The sequence below is a fragment of the Pelobates fuscus genome, chromosome 6 (genome assembly GCF_036172605.1).
Source record: "Pelobates fuscus isolate aPelFus1 chromosome 6, aPelFus1.pri, whole genome shotgun sequence".
NCBI classification, from domain to species: domain Eukaryota; kingdom Metazoa; phylum Chordata; class Amphibia; order Anura; family Pelobatidae; genus Pelobates; species Pelobates fuscus.
The window spans coordinates 281,745,437-281,769,922 of NC_086322.1; the positions used below are offsets into that span (position 1 = coordinate 281,745,437).

Here is a 24,486-nt window from a genome sequence, read left to right on the forward strand (position 1 = left end):
CACACATTCCCTCATTCTTGTGTCTCCCTCCCCCTTCCTCTCTGTGTGTTTTTCTTTGGTACATAGCACATGGTATAAAGGGAGCATTGTGCTTGTCCCTCCTCCCCTTTTGACGACATCAGAAGGTGAAATAGACTTAGATTGTGAACATCTGAGAAAAGCCAGTGCCAGCAAGGGAGCCAGCGAAAATACACACTCTGTACAGAGCGAGAGCCACTGCTACGAGAAAACCATGCACATAATCGAAGGACGCATTGGGAGAAGGAATCTGTAAAAGGCAACCTGAACATGGCACCTATAGAACATAATACATCACGTGGAGATAGGTTGTGGTGGTGGAGAATGAAAGGGACCTAACAAATGGAGAAGAGATCCCACAAGGCCTATTGGATGGAAAGATGCACCAGCAGGACCTACATATTGCATAGATGAACCCAGTTCCAAAACACACAGGGATCATGGATTTCATGAAACTAGTTCACCTATGAAATAAAAGTCACACGAAAAGTCCACATGATGGAGAAAAGTTACCCAAGTTACTACAGGAGAAAGGAAGCCAATCACCTCATCATGAGAGGTATCACACAGAAGAAAGGAACTCTATGAAAAAAAAAATGCATTGAGAAAGGTATCAGTGCCTACAATATGGAAAATGACTGACACAGGGCCTAGTAGATCGAAATAGAAGCCCAGTATATAGAGTTAAGACTACACTGAATGGAGTGGATAAAGTTTGTTCTTCACAAATGGATTGAGAAAGGGCCAGGTCCAGTTGGATGGAGAAATATACCCAAATGGTCCACTAGATCGAGAAAGGCCCATTGGCTACAGCAAGGTACCCACAGGGCCCATTTGATGGAAAAGGGTACCTACAAGGCCATTTGAATGTTCAATGGCACCTACAGGGTCCATTGGATGGAGAAAGGTACCCACAGGACCATTTGAATGTCAAATGGTACCAACAGGGTCCATTGGATGGAGAAAGGTACCCACAGGACCATTTGAATGTCAAAAGGTACCTACAGAGTCCATTGGATGGAGGATGGTACCCAAAGGGCCCTTTGGATGGAGAAAGGTACCCACAGGACCATTTGAATGTTGAATGGTACCTACAGGGTCCATTGGTTGGAGAAAGGTACCCACAGGACCATTTGAATGTCAAATGGTACCAAGAGGGCCCATTGGATCGATGAAAATACCCACAGAACATTTAGATGGAGAAAGGTTGCTTTAGGGTCCACAGGATGGAGTGGATGTAGAAAGTTACACAGTGCTATTGGATGGAAAAAGACGGTGACAAAGGATTTGCCTCAGATCGTATTATTTGGAGTTTCCTACCAGACCTAGTGCAAATACATGCACATTTGAAATACCAACATATTAACAGTTGCCACATATTAACAGTTGGCAGGACTTATATCACCATCCTGTCCTGTGGATCCCACATGCTGGAGTCTTCTATATACATTTTGGTGAACTTTTATTTTTTTTTTATTTTTTTTAAATGATGCTTTATTTTGAATATTGAGTTTATGTTTAGTCTGCGTAGCTGGCAACCCCCAGTAGCAGTGATCTTTTCATTTGGATTGATCATTTTGTGATTTAATTAAACACGCCCCTGTCTCTGGTTGTCAGTGCCTCCTTCTGAGGCCTTTTTATCCATCTTCCCACAATGCTTTGCAGTGCCAAATTATGGCTGCATCCTCATTTATCCTTCATAGGGCTTTCTGCATGCACGGATATACAAATTATTGCAGTACCTACCCTCCACAGCAAAAAAAAATTGGTTTAATTTTGAGGTAAGTTACTTTGGGGTGTTGATCAGATTATTTAGCATTTTGTTTGGAATTTTAATTTTATTTTCCTACATCTCTTTTTGTAGCCAGAATGTAGCTGTCTAAGTACCTCGATGCACTTTTTTCGCCTGGCTGAGCCTTATGAGATTTGTAGTCCAATATTTTTTTTTGTATCATAAGGAATTATGTAAACAACGAGCAGATTATTTTCCTCCAGAGTAGATGCCGGCCCCTTTGCATCATTTAAATCTTTTCTGATGTACATTTTACCACCATTTCTGTTGATCCAAACTTCTAACTGGGTTATTCGCTATAGCGAGAATTCAAAGTGAATTTCATATTTCAGGCCAAAGTAGTAGTTGAATTGGAAGTACAGCTGAATTAGATTTTTTTTTTCCCGTTCGGCTATTTTTGCCTTAATTTGAAATTCACTTTAAATTCTCACTTTAATAACCCTCTTACTCTTTTCAAGGAACAGAATAAACAAAATAAAGATATATTTAAGCTTATGGTGAGTTTAGGATAGGGGCATAGGAAAATCTTTGGCACCCCCTTCTGTTTTAGCAGTCTTGGTCCCACTGCCCCTGTATATCTCCCCCATTTTTGGCTGGCTGGGCACTTTTTACATATAAAATTTAGTGTTTCAGTAGAAGAGTATTGTTACTTTCTGTGTTTGTATATCTTCAGAGCGTATAAATTTGTTAACATGCGTCATAGTCTGTGAATGCTGTTTATAGTCTGGCAATGTGACAGAATATATTTATATAAAAAGAAAATGGCAGGGGCACAAAATATTTGTTTTTTTGCAAAGTCCCCCCTCAAACGTCAGAGCATTTTACATTTGGTTAATTAAAGGTAAGTATCGTTGTAGTGTCAATGTTAGTGTTTGTAGTATATATAGGGTTTATCCACTAAACAAAGCATTGGAATGAAAAGCTTGAAGTAGTTACATTTTAGAATTCCCCAACTCAACCACAGTCACAGCTATTCTGTTTTTGTCTGAGTTTTGTAATTTGGTTTGCAGTTCACCACGATCACTCTTTACTGACGTAAAATAGTTTCGTAGTGAAAAATGGAAAAAATATAAATGTTAAAATAGATGAGCTGCGACTATAGGTGGTTGTAGAATATTTTTAAATCAATACGTTTTTTATCAAAAAGTTTGCAATTCGATTTACAGTCAACTAAAATGTTGTGTTTGGTGAAAAAATCCTGTGTGTAGAATTGTTACTCTATATATTTGTAGAATTTTTATAGAATTCTTATATGTGTGACATATGTGTGTGCAACATGTTGTGTGTGTGTGTGTATATATATATATATATATATATATATAGTTGTATATATAGAGTGTATTTATGCATACTGTATGTATAGTACAAGCATATCTCATTGTGTTTGCCTATATGTATATCACTGTGTGTGCAAAACTGTCCACATGATATGTAAGAGTGTGTCTGTGTTTGCAGAAATGGTGTATATGTGTATCAATGCAATGATGTGTAGAGCTAGCTGTCTATCTATACATGTGAACCATTGGATCTGTAGAACTGTCTGTATGTGCCATTGTGTATTCTCTGTATTTGTGTTAGTGTGTTTGCGGATATGTGTGTAATTATGTGTATACTTGTATCTGTGAGCAGAACTTTGCATTTAATTCATTATACGCCTGTGTGTGTCAAAAAGTGTATAGATGTACATGCAAAATTGCATGAACATGTGTGTTTATGCACGTACAGTTTTTTCTTTGTGTACTACAAATGGAAAATAGGCTGTATATGGCATGTAAATGAGTGTGTGCAATATGCATATTAAGCTTAGGAAGTGTATAAATAAGTCTATATGTGTGTCAGTTTTTAAAATTGTATATCTATCAGTGTGTGTGTGTGTGTGTGATTTTCTATATAAGTATCATTGTATTTGTATCAATGTAGTAGTGTATCTGCTTGTGCAGAATTATCTCTTCTATGTGTATTTTATATATATATATATATATATATATATATATATATATATATATTAGTGTATCTGCGTGTGTAGAACGATCTTGTTTGTTATATATATATATATATATATATATATATATATATATATATATATATATATATATATTAGTGTATTTGAGTTTGCAGAATTGTTTATACAATTATCAGTGGATTTGTGTGTGCAGAATGGTCCCCAAGGGAGTCTGTGTGTTTGTGTTTATGTGGAATTGTTTTTGTAAGGATCGGGTTTCAGTGCAGGATTGTGTGTGTTTGTTTCTGTATGGATCTGGTCGGTGATTGTTTGTACACAGCTTTCTGTGTGGACCACTGACATTCTTTAAAATGTATCAATGTGTGAATGTGTATATTTTCTGCCACTGAGTGTCTGTGAGTATTGTCTTGTTTTGTGTCAATGTGTATGTGCAGGATTATTTGTATCAATATTCCTGAGTGTCTCATTGTTTGTGGATGTCTAATATTCTGTCTTTATGACTGCTTGTATATGTTCACCAGTGTATCAGTGTTTCTGTAAGTGACCACATGTAACTGTATTATTTGTCTACACTGAAATATGTGTTATTAGAACTGTATCCATCAGAGTACATTTGTGTGCAAAAAATGCATCAAAGCATATGCAATATGCATGAAGAACTGTATTTTCATGCGTGTTTGTGTGTGTGTGTGTGTGTAGAATCATACATAAGGGTTTATTCATTAAACTCTGACTTGGAAACCAAATTGTTATGACTGTATGTAGGTGTGTGCATATTCTCTCTACCTTCGCAATGCCTGTAGGTAAGTTGAAGGTTTTGTCCAAATCAGCTATTTTGGCCTAAGTTTGCATTTCACTGCAAATGTGTTTAGCGAATAAGCCGTTTGACTCTATATAGCTGTGTGTGCCTTTGTGTTAGAGAGTAAGTGTTTCCATTGCAATCTTATCAATAATGTATGTGCAGGACTGCTGTTATCAGTGTGTTCGTGTGTATAGAATTGTCTTGTCAGTCTGTATTGTCGGCGTCAGTGTGTTTGTGCAGAGAGTGGTGTATCCCGTAGAATGTAAGCTCGTTCGAGCAGGGGCCCTCAACACCTTCGGTTCCTGTGCGTCCAACTCGACTTGTTGCAATTACATGTCTGTTAGTCCACCTACGACTAGCCCTACATAAACATGGACTTAGGAAGGGGGCAGATATGCTGCTTTCTCCTATTAGGAATTGTTGATGTTTTTAATTGCACTTTTGGTCCCTGAGGAAGTCCAACCATTGGATGAAACATGTAGCACAGCTGCATTTTATATATTTTATTTTTACAATAAATTGGAGTTTGGGATATTTATACTGAGTCCTGTAAATCATTCCTGGTGTTCAGACTGCAGTCAGGAGCAAAAATGAAATTGGATAGCCCCCAAGAATTCCCGGGGAGGCATACTCAATGTATACTGCATTTCTCAAACGAGAATAAAGAAAGGTATGTAAAAGGATTAAATTGCTACTATACACTGTGTACAAGCTGACTGTTATTATTAATATGTCACAATCTTTATACTTCCTGAATTTATAGATATATTTTTAAAAAATTACTGAAAGGGACACACCAGGCTGTTGTCCCCCATTTATTACATATTGTAAAGATAATTATATGAAAATATATATTTTGAAAAAAAAAAATATATACTTATCGTTGCACTTCGTGTTTGTTTTCAAAACTTGCGGTTTATACAGTGAGCTCTCCCTTTATTAGGAAGTGGCTGAAAGGTTCCACCCAATCCTGGTGCTCCCACTATCCTCAAATGGAGAACTGAGTTTTTTCCATAAATTCCCGCCCCAAGCAATGTCAGTTTAGGTAGCAGCTTTATTCATGTTTTTTTGCTTTTGCGAATGAGGGAAGCACAAAAAATGCTAAGTAGACCTATTGCACAGAAGGGAAAATATGTTGCCATGGAGATCAGCGTCAATAGTAATCTTCAATTTTAAACATTGAGGCTTTCATAAAAGTAAAATCCTGCAAATTAGAAGATAACATAGAAAATGTGGAATTATGGCGTGTTTGAATGGGTCCTAAAACTATTATTAAAGTGAAATGAAAGTGATAGCGGATGGAGTGATTTAATATATGACAACAAGACCAATACTAAATACATGAAGTAGGTAGAGGTTAACCAGCTGAAGTGGCAGAGGTTAACACAGTGAGGGAGTTTAAGCATGCGTGGGATAGGCATAAGGCTATCCTCAGGGCCGTCTTTAATATGGATTGGACCCTGGGCAAACATTTGCTTGGGCCCCCTGAACCCTGTCGTCCCCTCCCTGGCATGCAATCATGCCCCCCACCCCAACGCAGAGGCGGACGTAAAGTAGAGAGGGCTCTGGTGCATGAATTATTTTGGGTAAGAGGGGGCAAAAGGTAGATCCCCATCTGTCATGCAACTCCAACAATGCTTTGACAGCTGGGGCGCTACCATTTTCCCATGCATGCAGGGTTGTATTTAGCACTGAGCAGTATTTGTGTGTTTGAGTGTAAGCATGTTTTTGTATGGAGTATGTTTGTGTGAATGTAGGGGTGTGTTTGTATGTGGAGATGGCATTTAAATGCAAGTATGCATTTATGTGTAGTGTTGGTTTATGAATACACTGGTGTGTTTATATATAATTTTGTTGTTTAAAAAAAGAGGTGTGTTTATATGTAGTGTTGAAATTTGAATGCAGGTGTGTATTTGCGTGTAGTGTTGAATGCGGAGATGTATGCACAAATACACATGCACTGTCACAAACACACACACACACTGTGATACACATACACACACAGAAACACTTGCAGATACACAGATATACGCAATCATACAGATGCAGCTATACAGACACATTTACACACACTGACACACACACATACAGACACACAACCTGGCACACATGCACACAGATGCACACACTGACACATACGCAGATACACTGACAACATACAGATACACAGACACACACAATGACAACATACAGACACACAGATACATAACATGACAAATGCAGATACAAACACTGACACACCTGCAGATACACACATTGGCTACATACAGATACATGCACAGGTATACACACTGGCACACACACAGATACATACATACTGACAACATACAGATACACACTGCCACACACACACACAGACACTGTGACAGACATACTGACACTGTGACAGACATACTGACACTGTGACAGACATACTGACACTGTGACAGACATACATACTGACACATACACAGACATACTGACTGGCACACCGACATACATACAGACACACAAACTGACACACACAGACATTCTGACATACACACAGACATACATACTGACACACACAGAGACATACAAACTGACACACAGACATATACTGACTGACACATACATACTGACACACTCACATACATACTGACACACACACAGACATATACTGACTGACACATACATACTGACACACACACAGACATACATACATACTGACACACACACATACATACTGACACACACAAAGACATACATACTGACACACTCAATTATGTAACTGAGATATAGAATTTTTACGCGGTCTGGGTATTTCAGCCTAAACTTTGCAATTTATTCTCAGTTTACCCCGTTTCCTGGCTTGGTAATTCCGTGTTTCTCATCTGATTGTCAGAAAAACAAACCATTTATAACACAGCAAAGAATGCATTAACATGGAAAGCCTCCAACTCCCCTTATATTTTACTTTATGTGAAACTGTGGCAGTGTGGGGTGACAGTGGCGGTGTGGGGTGACAGTGACATTGTGGGGTGACAGTGGCGGTGAGTTGTGACAGTGGCAGTGTGGGGTAGCGGTGTTGCATTCAACACACACAGACATACTGACACACAGACATACATACTGACACACACACATACATACATACTGACACACAGACAGACATACTGAAAGACACACATAAATACTGATACACAGACAGACATACTGACACACACAGACAGACATACTGACACACACAGACATACATACTGACACACACACACAGACAAACTGACACACACACACACACACAGACATACTGACACACAGACACACACAGACAGACAATCTTCAGTTTCCTACCTTTGAAAGAGGCTTCCTTCCCTGGGGTCCAGTGTGCTGGCTGGGGTAGTTGGGAGTTGGGGGTCTGCTCCTCCTCCTCACTGGATGCTGGCTCAGCAGCCTCCTACGCGGCCCGATGTCTGTGAGGTGGGAGGAAGTGATTTGCGGACGTCACTTCCTCCCATGCAGCCGTTAAGCAAGGGCCCGGTCGCGCTGTTAAAGGGCCACAGCGCCAACCGGACCCCTGCTGGAACATGCTCACTGGGTGGCCCTAAGGGTATGGGCCACCCGGTGGGCCCCCTTAGTGTGCGGGCCCCGGTGCAGCCGCAATACTAGCACCGCGGGCCCATTAGGTAGGGATATATTTAAAAAAACAACAAATTTTATTGCAGGCAGCGGGGCCCACGGGGCAGCTGCTTTGGGCCCCCCATGAGTAACTGGGCCCAGGGCAGCTGCCCCGTTTGCCCCTCCTTAAAGACGGCCCTGGCTATCCTAACTATAAGATAAGGCCAGGGACTAATGAAAGTATTTAGCAGACTAGCAGACTATATGGGTCGAATGGTTCTTATCTGCCGTCACGTAGTTACATTAGCTGAAAAGAGACTTGTGTCCATCAAGTTCAGCCTTCCAGTCACGTTTCAATGTTTCTATGATGTAATGAAAATATAAATAATTTTGTTGTTTCATCCACCATACTAATACAGATTATTTGTACGGAAAATGGTACAACTAATCAGGGTATGACATGTTTGGAACTGGATATTTATTTATTTATGTGATTTAATTTGTATTGAGGCATAAAGGAAAATACATTCGAATAAGAAGGTTTTTATTTTATTTTAGCATAGATCAGTGGCGGATCCAGAACCTAATCTTGGGAGGGCTCTGGTAGATTATTTAAAGCTCTGTGTAGTTGTTATGGTGCATGGAGTGCTGTGGTGCCCTCCCAGAATAAGTAGTCAAACCATTTTAGAACAGTTTGACAACTTACCTGGAGTCTGTCGGGATAGGGGCAGTAGTGTCTGTGTGTGTGTGTGTGTGTTTCTGTGTGTGAGTGGTGCAGTGTGTGAGGGGTGCAATGTGTGTGTGAGAGATACAGTGAGTGTGAGGGATACAGTTTGTGTGAGGGGTGCAATGTGTGTGTGAGGGATACAGTGTGTGTGTGAGGGGTGCAATGTGTGTGCGAGAGATACAGTGTGTGCGAGAGATACAGTGTGTGCGAGAGTTACAGTGTGTGCGAGAGTTACAGTGTGTGTGAGAGTTACAGTGTGTGTGAGGGATACAGTGTGTGTGAGGGGTGCAATGTGTGTGTGAGGGATACAGTGTGTGTGAGGGGTGCAGTGTGTGTGAGGGGTGCAGTGTGTGTGTGAGGGGTGCAGTGTGTGTGTGAGGGGTGCAATGTGTGTGCGAGAGATACAGTGTGTGCGAGAGATACAGTGTGTGCGAGAGATACAGTGTGTGCGAGAGTTACAGTGCGTGTGAGAGTTACAGTGTGTGTGAGGGATACAGTGTGTGTGAGGGGTGCAATGTGTGTGTGAGGGATACAGTGTGTGTGAGGGGTGCAGTGTGTGTGAGGGGTGCAGTGTGTGTGTGAGGGGTGCAGTGTGTGTGTGAGGGGTGTAATGTGTGTGTGAGAGATACAGTGTGTGTGAGGGATACAGCGTGTGTGAGGGGTGCAATGTGTGTGTGAGGGATACAGTGTGTGTGAGGGGTGCAATATGTGTGTGAGGGATAAAGTAAGGGATGTGTTTACCGCGAGGCAAACAAGGCATTTGCCTTGAGTGGCACTTTCTGGGGGGCAGCAAAAAAATGCTGCCACACAATCACCCTGGCAAATGCCTTGTCAGTCTCTTGTCCTATGGGCCCAGGAGCTGGCCGGGTGGCCACCTCAGGGCCCCCCAGGCTGGCAGCAGCTGCACTTTCTGGGCAGGCAGCGAGGGAGCACTAATCCTCCTGTTCAGCTCCCTCGCGCGCACCGCAGTGATGCCGTAGCCGGAATATGATTGCCACGTTGCCCCCCCCTGGATCAGCCACTGACACAGATGAATAATGCCTCACTTGTATTATGTAAACTGTCAAGTAAGGTAACTCAAAAGTGAAAACGAACCATAAATGCTATTAACAACTTGCATTATGAGAGGGAGTAGAGATATATATGCTAAGGTGCTAGGCAAGTGCAGGTTTCAGCTCAATACACCATAGGCAAAATAAAAGGGACACTATAGTCACCAGAAAACTTTAGCTTCATGAAGCAGTTGTGGTGTATAGCTCATGCCACTGTAGTCTCACTGTTTGATTCTCTGTCATTTAGGAGTTAAATCACTTACTCAGCCCTATGCACACCTCCCTGCATGTGACTTGACACAGCCTCCATAAACACTTCCTGTAAAGAGTTACTTTATTGCAAATTCTGTCTAATTTAGAATTTCTCATCTCCTTCTCTGTTAATAGCTTGCTAGACCCTGCAGTAGCCTCCTGTGTGTGATTAAGTTAAATTTACAGAGCAGAAGATTAAAATGTTTAAAGTAAGTTACAGCTGATTGAAAATTAAACCATTTTTTTTCATGCAGGCTGTGTCAGTCACAGTCAGGGAAGGCGTGGCTAGGGCTGCATAAACAGAAACAAAGTTATTTAACTCCTAAATATTAATGAGCTAAAGCTGTTTTTGTGACTATAGTGTCCCTTTATGTAAAGTAATTACCGGGAGCTGGATCGCAATAATTTCAATAGAGAATAACCACCGAATAGTAAGAGTGCACTACAGCAGGTATACTACATGATCATATTGGTAAAATAATAGGCCTTCAGAACTAAAGGAATTGACAAAGAAAAAAATCAAATATAATAAGCATTGCTGCATAAAGGGTCTGCGGCTTACTCAGCCGGTGCCTGCGAAGGGGCAAGCCATAGCCAATGGGAAAAATGAGTCCAGTCAACCAAAGGTGATCGCCCCACCAGCCCCATGCTCTGATACGAACCAGCACAACGTTCTCATGCATTCAGCAGCGCCCGGTGTCCCGATCTGAGTGTCAGGGTCTTCCAAACTAATGCACCCGGCGATGCAGAGAGGGAAATATAATATCATTTAAAAAGCTTATTCCAAAATTATTAAATCAAGGACCAGCTTTTACAACACTGGTGATTTATAGCAGGTGGTTTTCAATGTTTTATTCAATAATGTAAATTTCAGGGAAGTCACACTTTCCCTTTAAAGATGCACACTCTAAGCACCATAACCACCGCGAGTCAGTCGTCACTCATGAGGACATGCTGCCAAGAGCATACGAGCACAATCCAAACAGTTTCCTTGCCATCTTGCACATTGGTAATGCAGAATTTACACTCTGCATTATTATTATAATTTTGGTCCACCCTGGGCGTCAGTGATAGGAATTGAGCCAACCCAGTCAATCTCTCATGAATGGCTTGACCAAAAATGAGGAAAGTAACTACAGGCTCTTTGACGCATGACCACCACTACTGATCTGTAGTGGTTATGGTACTTAGAGTGCACCTTTAAATTGTATGGTAATGGTACATGTGACTCATAAATAAGGCCAGCGTTCGCTGGTCTGTGGGGAGCATTCAGTGTGGAAATCTTAATATGAATTTATTGATATTGAATGCTTTAAGATCTTGCACGTGTTGAATTGTGAAATAAAACTGGTAAAATATGAGGTTTTGTTATCCACTGAATAAAGTATCTATTGTGTGTGTTAGAGAGAGAGTGGGCTCTTATGTAAACAGCAAAACAAGGGGTGGAAATGTTTGGAAAACAGATGGTTTGAAAAAAAAAAAAAGAGAGAGATATAGAACATTTGAGAGAAGGAAGCAAAGCGAGAATGCTTGAGCAATTAGAACGAGTACATAACGCTATTTTACAGATACACATAATGTAACAAACTTTATCAATTTGTAAATTATTGGAAAATCACAGTGAATTTAATGTGATTTTTAAAGTAAATTTCAAATTTTTAGGATCAAATTGCCAAAATGAAATCGTAGCAGACTTATATTTTTTATATTTTAGATTATATTTTTTCCAGTTTGTCTATTTCGACTTAAAATGTGAACACTTGTATGTGGAGATACATATGTGAATTTCAGCGCTTAATAGATAATCCCCTTATTCATAATAAGGGTCTAAAAATAAGAAACAATAAAAAAACATAATAAAAAACAGTAAACCATATATGGAACAAAATATAAAGACACAAGAAAAAATAATAAAATCCAAAAATAATCGTCCAGAGTCAATTGTGGAAAGATACCACTATAAAGAATCCAAAGTACACTAAATTGGAGTGTGAGTCCTGCACAAAAAAATTCAAATGTGTAATGGAAGGTAGGGGTCCAATTATATACGAGAATACCTTGGATAATAGGGAAACAGAAACGGTATATAGTGTAAATCCGTAACAAAAATGTATTCCAGATATAAAAATCCCCCCCTACATAAATACTCTTACACGAATAAAAAAGAGATACTCCTCATAAAGCAGAACACTTCCATGCCCAGTCGTTTGTGCGTTTAGATGAAGCTGCAATTCCTCCAAGAAGACAAGAGCTGCCCGGTGCACTCGGGAAAGCTGTCTGTGATACTGGCAGGGAAAAACGAACTTGCGGCAAATGCGGCTTTAGTTGGAAGCCGGTAAAGCAGGACGTGCTGCAGACAAGATCTCGGTGGACACCTGATCAACGCGTTTCGCCCTTTCTCCGAGGGCTTTCTCAAGATAGGTGTCTCATGCCTGGCTTGGCAGTTAAATACTTTGCCGGGCAAAAATCATTTAAGTTCTTAAAGGTATAGACCTTTCTATGACTTCAAACGGATAAAACATTTTCAACCACCATACATATCAACAATTCAATTCAGTTTAAAAGGCAGTGGCATAAAAAAAGCTTATATAATGTACAAATAATTGTAAAAATAATTAAAGTTGTGATGTCCATGCATCTTAACATATAAGATCTAAAATACATAATAGTAACAATAAATGCTACATCTGAGTATCTTTCTCTAATGTTGCAACATCTTAGTGGATTTTCTATATAGTTGCTACATATTTAGATACACATTTCTCTACTATATTAAATAAAACAATAAATTTGTATATAAAAAATATCAAAATGAGCCAGTCTTATTTCAGAGGTTATCTTATTAATAGAGATGCAAGTATAGATTAACCAGAAATCCCCCTTCTTTTCCCTTACTTAAAGGACAACAATTTGTCTATACTCTTAAGGGGTGACTGTTAAATGTTGTGCCCAGGTCGCACCAACAATATAAGATATCTTATCGAAAATATAAAATGTCTTGTCCTGTGTCAGAACTGGGACCTAAGACACTATATTTTAGACATAGCAGTGTCAGATGTTGTATAAATCGTAACATCTATTGGGCCATATTTTACACCTAACCCAAATAGATTATATAGTTAATAATCCCAACGGTGAAAGGGGTATGTCTGCTAACCCTTTTATAACCAGAATAAATTGTAAAACTATGTGTAATTAGAAAAAAGTGTGTGATAAGAAAGTGAAGCCCACGGATAGATCACTATAGTATATTCACTAGTTCTAGTTCTGCATTCAGGCCCGAGGGGACAAGGGTTTTCAGATTGTAGATCCAGAACATTTCTCGATATGTCAAAATTTTGCTTAGTTCTCCTCCCCTCCATGGTACTTCTATCTTTTCAATACCACAATATGACAGGAGTGTGGGATCGCGGTTGTGGTGTATATTAAAGTGATTTGAGAGTGTATGCGTTTCGAATCCTCTTTTTATATTGTATACATGTTCCCTGAGCCTGGTTTTAAGTGTTCTTTTGGTTTGACCTACATATTGGAGGCCACACGGGCACTCCAACTTATATATGACTTGTTTTGTGTTACATGTGATACAGTCCTTGATCTGGAATGTTTGTTTAGTTATTGAGGACTGGAAGGTGGTACAGTTTTTTCCTGTAGTGCTTAATTTGCATATGTGGCAATTGCCACATTTGTAGTACCCCTTTGGATTTTTTTGTGCAGGACTCACACTCCAATTTAGTGTACTTTGGATTCTCTATAGTGGTATCTTTCCACAATTGACTCTGGACGATTATTTTTGGATTTTATTATTTTTTCTTGTGTCTTTATATTTTGTTCCATATATGGTTTACTGTTTTTTATTATGTTTTTTTATTGTTTCTTATTTTTAGACCCTTATTATGAATACGGGGATTATCTATTAAGCGCTGAAATTCACATATGTATTTTTAAATAGAAATTGGGATTTTCTTTTGTTTTAGCAGCTTATCTACTTAAGATATTGTCATTATATTATTTTTGTATATTTTTACGATATTATTCATTGGTTATTACGTTAGACAGTTACCAATTTAGTACTAGCGCTCTCTTTTTTTGTATATTGTAACTTGTATGTGGAGACTGACCGTGTGAATTGAAAACACACACACACATAGGAATGCAGGGAGAATTTGGGGATTTTTTTTCTTGTGAGTTTACAAATGACTTAAAAACAATTGGACCTAAAGAGACAAGTTGAGATAAACAAAATCGTCAGTGTTGGAGATGTACTTCAACTTAGGTTTTTGGCCCATTAACCATTAAATGTCATCTGTTAACACATCACAACTCAATGTTTAGTGAATAGAACTATAATATGAGAGACACGGTCATACAGAGACAATACAGAGGGGGACTGTAATAGAGGAAGATGGAAGTTGTGTTTCTCATGGGCGTTATATGCTGTGCGTGATGAAAAAAAAAAGGTATAGTTCGAATCCTGACACTGTTCCGTTGATTCAATAACTTTTTATTAGTAATATAAGATTCAAACAGTGTAATAAAGTAATTCTCTCCTTCAGTCCTTGGGATTTAGAGCCATTGCCATACTGAGCATCTTGCCAGCCCTTAGCATTGGGAACATATATCATTGCCTAGAAGGGACACACGAAAGAGTCTTGAGATGGCTCAATTAGATGTGAGGGAGAAGGGGATAATACACAGCAATATACACAGAACAGAAAGAAACAGGATAATACACAGAATGATACATAGAGCGGAAGGAAGCGAGATAATGCACACTGTGATACATAGAATGTAAGGAAGTAGGGGATAACATGCGGAATGATACATAGAATGTAAGGAAGTAGGGGATAACGTGCAATGATACATAGAATGGAAGGAAGTAGGGGATAACATGCGGAATGATACATAGAATGGAAGGAAGTAGGGGATAACGTGCAATGATACATAGAATGGAAGGAAGTAGGGGATAACGTGCAATGATACATAGAATGGAAGGAAGTAGGGGATAACGTGCAATGATACATAGAATGGAAGGAAGTAGGGGATAACATGCAATGATACATAGAATGTAAGGAAGTAGGGGATAACGTGCAATGATACATAGAATGGAAGGAAGTAGGGGATAACGTGCAATGATACATAGAATGGAAGGAAGTAGGGGATAACGTGCAATGATACATAGAATGTAAGGAAGTAGGGGATAACGTGCAATGATACATAGAATAGAAGGAAGTAGAGGATAACATGCAGAATGATACATAGAATGTAAGGAAGTAGGGGATAACGTGCAATGATACATAGAATGTAAGGAAGTGGGGGATAACGTGCAATGATACATAGAATGGAAGGAAGTAGGGGATAACATGCGGAATGATACATAGAATGGAAGGAAGTCGGAGATAACGTGCAATGATACATAGAATGGAAGGAAGTAGGGGATAACGTGCAATGATACATAGAATGTAAGGAAGTAGGGGATAACATGCGGAATGATACATTAAATGGAAGGAAGTAGGGGATAACAGGCGGAATGATACATAGAATGGAAGGAAGTAGGGTATAACGTGCAATGATACATAGAATGTAAGGAAGTAGGGGATAACGTGCAATGATACATAGAATGTAAGGAAGTAGGGGATAACGTGCAATGATACATAGAATGGAAGGAAGTAGGGGATAACATGCGGAATGATACATAGAATGGAAGGAAGTCGGAGATAACGTGCAATGATACATAGAATGGAAGGAAGTAGGGGATAACGTGCAATGATACATAGAATGTAAGGAAGTAGGGGATAACATGCGGAATGATACATAGAATGGAAGGAAGTAGGGGATAACAGGCGGAATGATACATAGAATGGAAGGAAGTAGGGTATAACATGCGGAATGATACATAGAATGGAAGGAAGTAGGGGATAACATGCGGAATGATACATAGAATGGAAGGAAGTAGGGGATAACGTGCAATGATACATAGAATGGAAGGAAGTAGGGGATAACATGCAATGATACATAGAATGTAAGGAAGTAGGGGATAACATGTGGAATGATACATAGAATGGAAGGAAGTAGGAGATAACGTGCAATGATACATAGAATGGAAGGAAGTAGGAGATAACGTGTAATGATACATAGAATGGAAGGAAGTAGGAGATAACGTGCAATGATACATAGAATGGAAGGAAGTAGGAGATAACGTGTAATGATACATAGAATGGAAGGAAGTAGGAGATAACGTGTAATGATACATATAATGGAAGGAAGTCGGAGATAACGTGTAATTATACATAGAATGGATGGAAGTAGGAGATAATGTGTAATGATACATAGAATGGCAGGAAGTAGGGGATAATGTGCAACGATACATAGAATGGAAGGAAGTAGGGGATAAAGAGAAATGATACATAGAATGTAAGGAAGTAGGAGATAACGTGCAATGATACATAGAATGGAAGGAAGTAGGAGATAACGTGTAATGATACATAGAATGGAAGGAAGTAGGGGATAAAGAGAAATGATACATAGAATGGAAGGAAGTAGCGGATAACATGCGGAATGATACATAGAATAGAAGGAAGTAGAGGATAACATGCGGAATGATACATGGAATGGAAGGAAGTAGGGGATAACATGTGGAATAATACATAGAATGGAAGGAAGTTGGGGATAACATGCAGAATGATACATAGAATGGAAGGAAGTTGGGGATAACATGCAGAATAATACATAGAATGGAAAGAAACAGAATTATACACAGAATGATAGATATAACTAAAGGGAAGCAGGAGATAATACACAGAATGATACATAGAGCAAAAAGAAGCAAAGTATAATAACATAATGATACATATAATGAAAGAAAACAGGATAATACACAGAATGATACATAGAACAGAAGGAAACGGGACTATAAGCAGAATAATGCATATGGAAGGAAGCAGGGAATAATACCCAGAATAATACACAGAATAAATGTGAAATACAAATGAGAGGAAGTAGGGAATGATACAAAACATTCATTAGAAGCCGGCAGGAGAACGCCGATAGAATAAAACACACAGACTACAGAAAACTAGCTAATTTGTCCTCTGGAATGATCTAATTATGATAACCTTTATTTCTCATTCCCTCGAATGCAACCCATCCCCTGCCCTTCAATATAGTGCTGTCACCTCAGCAAAAATGCCTTTATTCTTCAAAACCATTTTAAAAGTGAATGTGACATCATTTTTTTAGTTTGACCAATTATCTTGATTGTCCTGTCTCGTGTCCAAAGAAATGCTTTCTAACCCACCTTTTATGCGTCTTGATTGTCCGGGTCAACCTCCTCTCTGGCATTGCCCTTCTTTGGAAAACATTGGAAATCTTCCCTAAGCCAGGCACAGCCCACCAAGCAAGAGAACAGTCTGCAGGCAAGAGTCTATGACTAACGGGTGGGGGGGGGAGGCATGATTTTCAAAGCTGTTTTTCTTTTAAAATCTATCCCGTGACTAGTGAATTCACCAGCACAATGTATAGATAAAGTAAGGAGTACCATGACAGGTACCCTTTAAATGCCATCAAATCAGCCATTTGCAATCAGCTTGCTATCTTTTTTCTTTAACATTATCCTAAGGGCTTACCTCTTCCCAATCAATGCCTAACTCCCCTCGTTCTTCCCCAGTCAGCATCTTTCTTACTCCCCCATGACATTATTTCATCCATCATACATGCGTTCCATGTTCATCACCTCCTCCCTTTCCTTTTAGCAATATATATTTCTGAGAAATGCTTTAGGTATATCTACTAGCTGAATCTTACAATGCACTTTCTATGAGAATGGGTGGACTTTTGTGTGCCAAGGGACACTGTTGAGCTAAGCTGTTTATTTCAGCCAGACAATGCCCTAGTAAAATCTAGTGAAAACCCACAATTACTGGGTTGTACTAATCTCTCTATCGCTCTTGGGCCAATTCAGCCATTTCCAAACAGTCCCCATAGACATGTACATTTTCCCAATAACGTGTTGACAATAGCAGTAAAAAAAAAAACATGACATGTCAATGCTCCATTGCTTTGGTGCACCTAAACAAATTTAGTTATGTAACATACATGAAGAACATCCTAAAGCCTGGTAGTCAACACAGTAAATACCTTATTGTCCCAATCCCACAGGAATGTGGAAAGTAAGGGACATTTAATGTTGTGACAAGATAAGAGGTACACGTGCGCTATCGTCATGCAGTTGACGGGGAGATGCTCTTTCTCCTGTTCGGACATTGAACATGGGAAGAGTGGAGAGAGGACGCGGGACATCCCGGTTTCCTGCCATGTGTCGTAGCTCCTCCGTGTTGGAAAAGATGGACTGCTGGTGAACTAGTTGAATACTAAAAGAATGAAAGATAATATTTCACCCAAATATATGAACAGTATTTTCAGATTTTGACAAAGGATGGGCAGCAGAAACAATAACAAAAATGCAGGAGTGTTTCCCAAGGTTAACGAAAAGGATCGAAACACACACTGAGTGACGCATTATACAAACAATACAACCCTATCTGTATTTATTAAGATTATGAAGGAGAAATGGAGAGAAAAATGAAACAGAACAACCTTTTCACAGTCTGGAGGTTAGTTTATAAAAATACAATTTTATTGCAAATGAAAAATTGTTTAAAAAAAAAAAGATTCTGTAACTAAGATAGCAATACGGTAACTTGTGGTGGGGGGGGAGATATAGTCATTATTTTATTTTCAAAGACCTTGTGCGACATATATGCTGCCATGGTGGTGTCCACAAGGTGAGGAGGAATGTGTATATCCACACACCACCATCTTTGGGTCTTTAACTTCTGATTAAGGTTCTAGGAACCCCATTACCTTTGCACTCACAGCCATGAGTAAAAATACAAAATAGTTTTCATGAAAGATCCACCTAGACCATGTCACACAATGAAATTCCACAAACATCTGTTCCACATGGTATGAGAGAATGCCTGCTCCTAGATACTGCAGTGGTTATGGTGTTTAGGGTGTTCCCTTTTTATATTTGCCCATCGGTGACATTCACAGCAACCCTACTTTTTGCCTTCTTTTCTGCCCGAGGAGAGTAGCTGTTTTTGGCAGAGGAGCCTCCATGTTCTTCAAGCCCACTGGTACTCCTGAGTACATATCTCATCCTACAATCACTCTTAGTCAATATATTGCTCGGAATGCAAAGAGAGAAGTTGGTGACAGAGATAACCTGCCCTTTAGCATTTTATGAACACAGGTCAGGGGCGATAGTTTGGCAGGAGTCAGGATATAATAAGGTATATCCTATCTCAATATTTCTAAAGAGACACAATTCTCGAATCTATGGTTTTTGGGGATTTGAAGATCTCTGAATAACATACACACATACAGGCATGACCTTCACAATATCAGACAGACCATATATTTAATGTAGTACTCAAGGCAACACAATATTATACAAAGTGACAAAGGGAATACAAAACAGTATATAAAACAAAAAGTTATATCCATAACTTAATAATATAAGTAAACAGGTTGGTAACATGCAAGGTATATAATAAGTGACATGGATATTTTAGAAAAATGTAATCCTGGGTACAAGCATAATAAATACATTAGTAAGTTAGAAGGAGGACACAAACAGGGACAATATTAGAGAGCTTGAACTTAAGCTCCAGGTCATCTGTGGAATGTTTCTTAAAGGTGGCTCTGTCATACTTTGTTTATTGCGTAATAAAAATAATTTGGAACTTTTATCTATAGTCTGTCTGGTTACTTTCCCATTTCAAGGCAAATGTTGAATAAATGTAGAAGTTACTTTACCTTATTGGCGTTTCTTTCTGGTTGAACGCAATGTCAGTAACAGAACGTTCTAAAGTCCTCCTCTGTCCTACATGTCCAACATGTAATGCAAGCAGCAGCAAGGCATTAAGCTGGTATTGTTAAAATAAAAAGTCCCCTTGGGGTGGTGTGGTCAGTTAGACAGTCCTACTCTGCATGGCCAGTTTCCCAACTGATGATATGGAGGGGACGGGGCAGTGACTTTTCCAAAAGCACACTAGATGGAAATCAACACAGGGTTGCATGCTAAGCACTCTACGAATGGACACACTAACATTATACGCAATGCTATATGTCAACATGTGCAATTTCCATAGCTCAGAACTTACGCAGACGTTTCGCCATCTCTTTTCTCTCTACAAGAAGAAAAAAAAACAGGAATTAGCATTTACCGTATATTATATGAAGAACGCAGTCACTTGCTGCACAGTATGTGGACAGTACACGGCCCATATCGCATTCCTACTCCTTCACTGAATTGATCCCAAACACCTTTCCCTGTAGTAAATGACCCATTGGACCTGCCTCTGTCCTGGCTATTGTCCCTGCCCAGTGGCTTTCCTTGCTTTGGCATTATTCCTGCTTTCTTTCTCAGTATTGGTTGCTGGAAATGAAAGCGTATTTCACTCTGCCCGCAGTCTTTAGACTTGGCTTTGCTCATCTTTAGCTACCACTGGTCGCACTCCAGGGTGACGTACCTCCCTTTGCTCTCTCGCTGGCCGCCTCTCTCACTAGTAGCAAACTGCGCTCCTAGATATTTGAGTTTTGTGCCAGGGGCTAGTTGCAATAATGTTAATTGTTATTGTCCTAGACTAATGTTAAATCTGTGCAAAACACATGTCTGTTGTCAGCTCTCTGCACAATGACTACAGAAAGCTTATATCTCCCTTTCCTCCCTCCTAGTTCTCTCTGCCTACCTCCCTACATTGAGAGCTATATATTTATGGTGAAAATACCCTCCCTGTCTTGTTCACCCCCAACTCCCCCTCGGCTTGGAGCAGACGCATGCCCTCTGAGCCAGTGAAAACAGTCCAATAAAATGCTTCTTTATGAGATTGAACCAGGGAGAGGGCAGGAGTGATGTTGGATGAGGAGTGGAAGAACCTCAACCGGCGCTAGATTCCAGGCACGCAGGGCCGGACTTCCCATAAGGCCACCAAGGGGGAGTAGGGTGGCACTGCTGGACCCTGTAATGTTGGCGGTGCAGCAAGAGTGCTCGGATTAGAAGGAGAAAGGTTCTTTATCCTTCTTGCCCAGCTCTCACGGCGGCAGGTTCTCTCTCCCCTCAGGCAGCCAAAGGAACTGCTGTACAACACGTGGAAATGACATCAGCGTCATAACACAGCGTGACCTACTGTATTTCCGGCTGTCTGTGGAGGAGAAAAGTGATGAAGAATTGTGTAAACATGGGGACAGAAGAACGTAACAGGTATTTTAAGGGATGAAAAAAAGGAGACCACGTGAGGGGAGGAGAAGAAGTGTGGGATTGAAAGAAAGAAGAGGAGGACATGTAAAAGAAGGGAAAAAATAAGAAGGGGACAAAAAGATGCAGATGAGAATTGGAAAAAAAGTGCACTAACAGACATATACATACACACTAAATACCCACACATGCACACTACAACTTCACACACAAAAAAGCTCATGCATGCTGCATGCACACACTGGCACTCTTTAAAACCATACCACTAAATTCACAAAGTGGCACTCTACATAAACACACGTGTCATTCACATACACTCACTAACACTCCACACACATATATCCTACTACGTACACATTGCCAATCAGCCACCCAACTAGCCACATACACTGAAATAATCATATTCCCCTATCGACACCACCCACCTTGCACTTATTTCCATCCAGCCACCTACTTAGTCATAATTACCATACAGACATACCCCAAACTAGTCACATTGATCCTTCCAATCACATACCCCAAACTAGTCACATTGATCCTTCCAATCACATACCCCAAACTAGTCACATTGATCCTTCCAATCACATACCCCAAACTAGTCACATTCATCCTTCCAATCACATACCCCAAACTAGTCACATTCATCCTTCCAATCACATACCAGAAGAAGGGCAGCAGAAACGGTAAATCTGGCCATGCAGGTAAGGTATATATTGTTTTACAGGCCAAATAGAGCATTTTACAATAAAATAAAAAAGGGGCCGGCATACAGGGAGAGCAATTCAAAATAAAAGGTCAACAAGTATTGCAGTTACCATGGAAACCAATGGAATGCTTACAGTGACTTTGCCCCAGAATTGCTCTCTTTCCATAATCCCGCTGTATTTTGTGGTCTATGTCTTAGATTATTGACTCTGGGGATCGGCCCCATGCCTTTTCCCTGATCTCAAGAGCTGAAGCTGACACATCATTAAAGGAACACTTTAGGCACCCAGAACACTTTATCTTAATGAAGTCGCCTGGTACCAGTGGTCCTAAAGGGATACGACAGGCACCAAAACAATATGCATGAAAATAAATGGTTTCATTTTCAATAAGATTTTAACTTTCTTTAGAAGTTTTTATCTCCTGCCCTGTAAATTGAGCTTGGATCATATACATGAGGCTTCTACGGCATCTAGGAGGCTATTAACGGAGCAGGAAATAAGAAATTCTAAATGAAATAGACTGTGCAATAAAGTTTAAACATTAGATGACTCCTTACAGGAAGTGTTTAGGAAGGCTGTGTAAGTCACATGCAGGGAGGTGTGACTAGGGCTGAATAAACAAAGTGATTTAACTCCTAAATGCCAGAGAATTGAGCAGTGAGACTGCAGGGGCATGATCTATACACCAAAACGGCTTCATTAACCTAAAGTTGTTTTGGTCTCTATAGTGTATCTTTAACCCCTTAAGGACACATGACGTGTGTGACATGTCATGATTCCCTTTTATTCCAGAAGTTTGGTCCTTAAGGGGTTAAACTGTTTATATATGTTGTAGCGCCACCTAGTGATACTTACATCCCCTCCCTGCGGCAGCACATGATGTAGCTAAGTAATGCACAGAGGAGCAGAGCAATAAGGGTAGGAAGCAGCAGGGTAAGCAGGTAATCGGTCAGGTAATAGGTTTCCTCCAGGGTCTCTGAGGGAGGATTAAACTCGCTTTCGTCATCCATGATCCCGGAATACAGCTGAGGAGGCTGTGTAGGGGGAGGTGCTGAATAGTATATCTGTAGAAGACATAAATCAGGTAATAAAGCACAGAGCTGCAAAACAAACCCCTATGTAATAAAGAAAGGTGTCTATTTAATATCTACTAAGCAAAATATAAATTAAATCCTGAAAATCAGTGGTAAACATAACTTCTGCCACTAGGTGTCCCCACACTGCAACTAACCATGTCCTAAAGAAAGTGAAACCCTGTGTGCTATTTACAGTCCTATACAATGATAGGAAGTCAAAGAACAAAGGGGAAAAAGCCAACCATTTTATTTCAATTAATTTAGTACAGGCCATAGATCCCAAGGTAGCAAGGAATATGCACCTCGAACCCTAGAGTTGTGTGATTACATTACAACATTATACAGAAATATTATCTTTTCCCGTGTACTATAAAATGTAATATAATAATAATAACAAAGTATTTAACCAGGAAAGGTACATTCAGATTACTCTGGTTTTCAAGTACGTACTGGGGATGTTACCTTAGCCCAACATCCAGGGGTTGTTACTATTACCCAATTTAATTTATCTACCTCGGAAGGATGAAGGGCTGAGTCAACCCTGCCGGGATTCGAGCCTGCGAATAATATATAATAATAATATGTAATATCGCAATAGTTTACCCTACAGATTGGCACCCATCATATACTGAATCTGACATGTGTCTTACTTGTGACATCAGTAAGGGTTTGTAGGGAAGCACTCAATGTTTACGTGAAATATTGTACTTAGAATTGTAAGAATTGGTAGGTGATCAGATGAGGAGACCCCTTATTCAAATAAAGACGCAACAGAAAGGTCTCCAGTCTTTTTCTGCAGGACTTTGTTGGCCACCAAGACCATACTGCTTAAAACCACACACTGTGAAAGTCAGGAATGGGTAGTGAGCTCCCTGAAATAATCATATGTTCATTTATAGCAATGGAGTCTGGTTTAAACCCCCCCCCCCCCCCCCACCCCACATGATGACACTTCTACAAATCTATAGAATCAGAAATGACACACCGTTTTCCCACAATAAAATGGAAACTGGGATTATTAAATATAAATGTGGTGTGATCTACACATTTTCAGTAAACTTTATGGATCAACTTTTAGACACAATTCAACAAAGCCATTTAATTTTTACCTTTAATAATACAGAACCACATAAAAGGGGGGGGGGGGCAGCACAAAATACTATGTGAAATATTACTATAGTAGAAGATACATTAATTGTATATAAAAAAAAAAACATAGACAGTAGCAAATAAATAAACACACAAGTATCCGATATAAGTAACA

At 39.7% G+C, this 24,486-nt stretch overlaps 1 protein-coding gene across 1 annotated transcript in view; it reads right to left on the minus strand.

The window, feature by feature from the left end:
• Positions 1 to 14,662: 14,662 nt before the first annotated feature.
• The window catches only part of SGCA (sarcoglycan alpha), a 55,838-nt gene continuing 46,014 nt past the window's right edge, over positions 14,663 to 24,486 (minus strand). The window contains exons 8-11 of the mRNA XM_063425891.1: positions 23,002 to 23,210; positions 20,346 to 20,372; positions 18,316 to 18,548; positions 14,663 to 14,807 (exon numbers count right to left, since the gene is read on the minus strand). Of these exons, the coding sequence (XP_063281961.1) occupies positions 18,359 to 18,548; positions 20,346 to 20,372; positions 23,002 to 23,210 (426 nt within the window). The 3' untranslated portion in view covers positions 14,663 to 14,807; positions 18,316 to 18,358. The remainder of the gene's footprint in view (positions 14,808 to 18,315; positions 18,549 to 20,345; positions 20,373 to 23,001; positions 23,211 to 24,486) is intronic.